The sequence below is a fragment of the Sinocyclocheilus anshuiensis genome, unplaced genomic scaffold (genome assembly GCF_001515605.1).
Source record: "Sinocyclocheilus anshuiensis isolate Anshui unplaced genomic scaffold, SAMN03320099.WGS_v1.1 scaffold1516, whole genome shotgun sequence".
Taxonomy (NCBI): Eukaryota; Metazoa; Chordata; class Actinopteri; order Cypriniformes; family Cyprinidae; genus Sinocyclocheilus; species Sinocyclocheilus anshuiensis.
Genome location: NW_015555780.1, coordinates 135,288 through 139,732, shown reverse-complemented (window position 1 = coordinate 139,732; position 4,445 = coordinate 135,288). Strand labels below are relative to the sequence as shown.

Here is a 4,445-nt window from a genome sequence, read left to right as displayed (position 1 = left end):
GTGCTGTACATGTGGAAGAATTGACAATAAAGCAGACTTGAGAACTTGAGAACTTGAGAAATACTTTTAAAACTACATTTCATGACACAATAACAGTACTATTTAAACAAAATTATGCAAATATGGTGGATAAAATACAATGCTGCGTGAGCTCAACCAATCAGCATGCTCAGCGCCCAAGTCCCGCCCCCGAAAGTTCCGGACTTTTTAAAAAAAGTACTACCTCGTGAGCAGGGATTTTCTGAGTGGGGCAAATTTTTACCCGGTACTTCATTTAGATCTTGGTTCCTACGATGGAAACAAACCAAGTACCGACCCAAAGTCCCTAGTTCCCTGGGGAAAGTTCCTGCGGTGGAAACGGGGCTATTGATTGGCTTTTTTGGGTGTTTGATTTGGGTTGAAGCTACAGTACTTGGGTTGAAACTCTGCAGGACAGTGGTCCTCCAGGAGCAGAATTGAAGAACCATGCTATATCTGAATAAGAAGGATCCTAAATATGGGTATATGATTACCGTATTTAGCAGCTTTTGCTTGGGCAGGAGTAAGACCTTAGAAAGAAAAAAATGGTTTTGCGACTCTATGATGACCATTATAATGTTCTAATATTCTTCAAGATGTTTTGTACAGACAAATAGATTTTATTTTTTTACCTCCCGTTCCAGGATAGATCCCTCCAGCTCCTGGCACAATCCCAGCACCACCAGGAACAATCCCAGCCGCACCAGGAACTACTCCTGCACCTGGAACAAAGCAGGACCATGATCTCTCAGTTTGACATTTCTAATGCCATATTTCACGGTTCTTCAATCCTGCTTCTGGAGGACCACTGTCCTGTAGACTTTAGTTCCAACCCTGCCTTTACTTTTCTAGTAATCATAAAGGCATTAGCCGCTTTTCCACCGAAATTACCTGGAACAATTTGTCCCAGGAACTTTTTTCCCCCAGACCTGTTGCTGTCTGCTTTTCCATCGCGGTCCAAAGTATCGAGAAGATTAGGCAAATTGTCTGGTGACGTAGGTCTGTGCGCATTTCTCAATACAAAGTACGCAAATTTCGGACTTGCGTCCTCGGTAGTTCGGACTTTGCAAGTAAAAGTCGGGAGTGTGAACTCCCGCAAACGGGACGACGCAAGTCCGGTAATTCTGCACAGAGCATACTAAGTACACAAATTTCGGACTTGCATCCTCGGTAGGGACTTCGGTTCGGACTTCGCGGGTTCGACTCGGGAGTGTGAACTCCCATGGACAGGACAACGCAAGTCCGGTAATTCTGCAAAGAGCAGCGTACTTGATAACGTCAGTCAGCTCACCTTGGCTACTGCAATTTTCCTCAATGTATTTACAAGAAGATGAAATATGATATCAAACACCACTGCCTCTTTTCGGTTTCATTTAAACATATTAATAGATTAATAGAATAAAGACCAAAGATTACCTGTTAGATTTAACCAAAACGAATTACATCTTATGTTTAACCACTACAGAGACATCAGAGCCCACGGCAAATGTCAGAAGGACTAGGCGAGTTTAGGCTGCTCTCGTCGGGAAACATGAGCACTGAGCGCCCGCTGATCGCCTGGAGCTCACGTCTCTGAAATCAGCGAAGCACATTTTCAAATAGGCGCTGTCTTTATAAATAAACCCCAGATTTAAGTTTGAAACAACTACATTCTCGCCTGAAATACATTTAAAACTACATTTCATGACAAAATAACAGTAATATTTGTAAAAATTATGCGAATATGGTGGTTGAAATACAATGCTTCATGAATTCAACCAATCAGCATGCTCAGCGCCCAAATCCCGGCCCCGAAAGTTTTGGACTTTTAAAATAGTATTACTTCGCGAGCAGGGACTTTCTGAGGGGCAAATTTTTATCCGGAACTTTATTTAGATCCTGGTTCCTGTGATGGAAACAAACCGATAACCAGCCCAAAGTCCCTAGTTCCTGGGGAAAGTTCCTGCGGTGGAAACGGGGCTATTGATTGGCTTTTTTGTGTGTTTGATTTGGGTTGAAGCTACAGTACTTGGCTTGAAACTGTGCAGGACAGTGGTCCTCCAGTAGCAGAATTGAAGAACCATGCTATATCTGAATAAGAAGGATTCTAAATATGAGTATATGATTACCGTATTTAGCAGCTTTTGCTTGGGCAGGAGTAAGACCTTAGAAAGAAAGAAATGGTTTTGAGACTCTATGATGACCATTATAATGTTTTAATATTCTTCAAGATGTTTTGTACAGACAGACAGATTTTTTTTTTTTTACCTCCCGGTCCAGGATAGACCCCTCCAGCTCCTGGCACAATCCGAGCGCCACCAGGAACTACTCCTGCACCTGGAACAAAGCAGGACCATGATCTCTCAGTTTGACATTTCCAATGCTATATCTCAGGGTTCTTCAATCCTGCTTCTGGAGGACCACTGTCCTGTAGAGTTTAGTTCCAACCCTGCCTGTACTTTTCTAGTAATCATAAAGGCATTAGCCGCTTTTCCACTGAAATTACCTGGAACAATTTGTCCCAGGAACTTTTTTTCCCCCAGACCTGTTGCTGTCTGCGTTTCCATCGCGGTCCAAAGTATCGAGAAGATTAGGCAAATTGTCTGGTCACGTAGGTCTGTGCGCGTTTCTCAATACAAAGTACGCAAATTTCGGACTTGCGTCCTCGTTAGTTCGGACTTCGCAAGTTCGACTCGGGAGTGTGAACTCCCGCAGACGGGACAGTCTGGTAATTCTGCAAAGAGCAGCGTACTTGATAACATCAGTCAGCTCACCTTGGCTACTGCAATTTTCCTCAATGTATTTACAAGAAGATGAAATATGATATCAAACACCACTGCCTCTTTTCGGTTTCATTTAAACATATTAATAGCCACAGAAATGTAGTTCAGGGAACGTACATTTATTACAATGAAACAAAATATATCAAACAGTATTGCCTCTTTTAATTTTCATTTTAATATGTTAATAGATTAATAGAATAATAGAATAAAGACCAAAGATTACCTGTTAGATTTACCCAAAACGAATTACATCTTATGTTTAACAACTACATAGACATCAGAGCCAGCAGCAAATGTCAGAAAGACTAACCGAGTTGAGGCTGCTCTCGTCGGGAAACATGAGAACTGAGCGCCCGCTGATCGCCTGGAGCTCACGTCTCTGAAATCAGCGAAGCACATTTTCAAATAGGTGCTGTCTTTATAAATAAACCCCAGATTTGAGTTTTAAACAAGTACATTCTCCCCTGAAATACTTTTAAAACTAAATTTCATGACACAATAACAGTAATATTAAAAAAAATTATGCGAATATGGTGGTTGAAATACAATGCTGCGTGAACTAAACCAATCAGCATGCTCAGTGCCCAAGTCCCGCCCCCGAAAGTTCCAGACATTTTAAAGAAAGTACTACCTTGCGAGGAGGGACTTTCTGAGGGTCAAATTTTTACCCCAAACTTTATGTAGATCCCGGTTGCTGCGGTGGAAACACACTGAGAACCGGCCCAAAGTCCCTAGTTCCCTGGGGAAAGTTCCTGCGGTGGAAACGAGGCTATTGATTGGCTTTTTTGGATGTTTGATTTGGGTTGAAGCTACAGTACTTGGGTTGAAACTCTGCAGGACAGTTATTGATATTGTTTGTGTGGCCGAGCGGCTCGTGCGCTGCCGAGGCAACGTGTGCATTACACCATTTTCGGTTTTGATATGAATCTTATCACACCAGACCGTGTTTACTTGTTTGGTTGTTTGGCTGCATTTTATTCTGAGGAACTAAAATGAAGAATTTCTTCTGACTATGAGAAGTTAGATATACAGGATCTCTTGGAAAAAAATAAAAATAAATGTTCTCGAGTGAGAGCACGCGTTTACTTCTCTTCCTTCGAGGAGGTTGAGGTGGTCAACAGGGGCTGCTGGGTGGGAGCAGCCCCAACCCACCGTGTTCCAGCTCCTCATGTAGGGAGCGTCACTTCTCATACTCCTCAGAATTTAGAGTCAGAGTGATGCTCCCGGGCCGAAGGCTTCTAGCGGAAGGCGGATCTGTGGACCGTCATTCTCGCTGGATAGTCTTCGACTAAAACATCCTGACACCTAGGGCCCAGGACTTCTAAGAGCCGGCCCCCTCTGGGGAAGAGTGGTGTACACCTCATTATATGGTGCCCGTCTCTCCTCAGTTCCCTCAGGAGATCGATCTGCCAACCCTGCCATCTACGGTACTTCAGGGCGCAGCAGTCTCCGGCGAGCGCTTCTCTCAGTCACCGCCTGGAAAATGTAGCGGTACTAAGAGGCTCGCTACCTCTTCAGAGGTTTCTAGAGCAGCTAGTTCGGCCGTTCCCTGCCGGTCCGCCGCTTCAGGGCACCGACCTAGCCGCTCTAAGTGCACCAGAGGCCAGTCTCGAGAGACTGGTTCCCTTAGTAGGTCACCTGGCAGTGTGGGAGCCCCTGCCAAGC

General features: G+C 44.2%; 1 protein-coding gene across 1 annotated transcript in view; it reads right to left on the bottom strand.

Moving 5' to 3' along the window:
- Positions 1–468: 468 nt before the first annotated feature.
- Positions 469–4,445, bottom strand: part of LOC107674573 (elastin-like) — a 75,542-nt gene continuing 71,565 nt past the window's right edge. The window contains exons 22-25 of the mRNA XM_016468586.1: positions 2,266–2,334; positions 2,127–2,162; positions 651–740; positions 469–548 (exon numbers count right to left, since the gene is read on the bottom strand). Of these exons, the coding sequence (XP_016324072.1) occupies positions 469–548; positions 651–740; positions 2,127–2,162; positions 2,266–2,334 (275 nt within the window). The remainder of the gene's footprint in view (positions 549–650; positions 741–2,126; positions 2,163–2,265; positions 2,335–4,445) is intronic.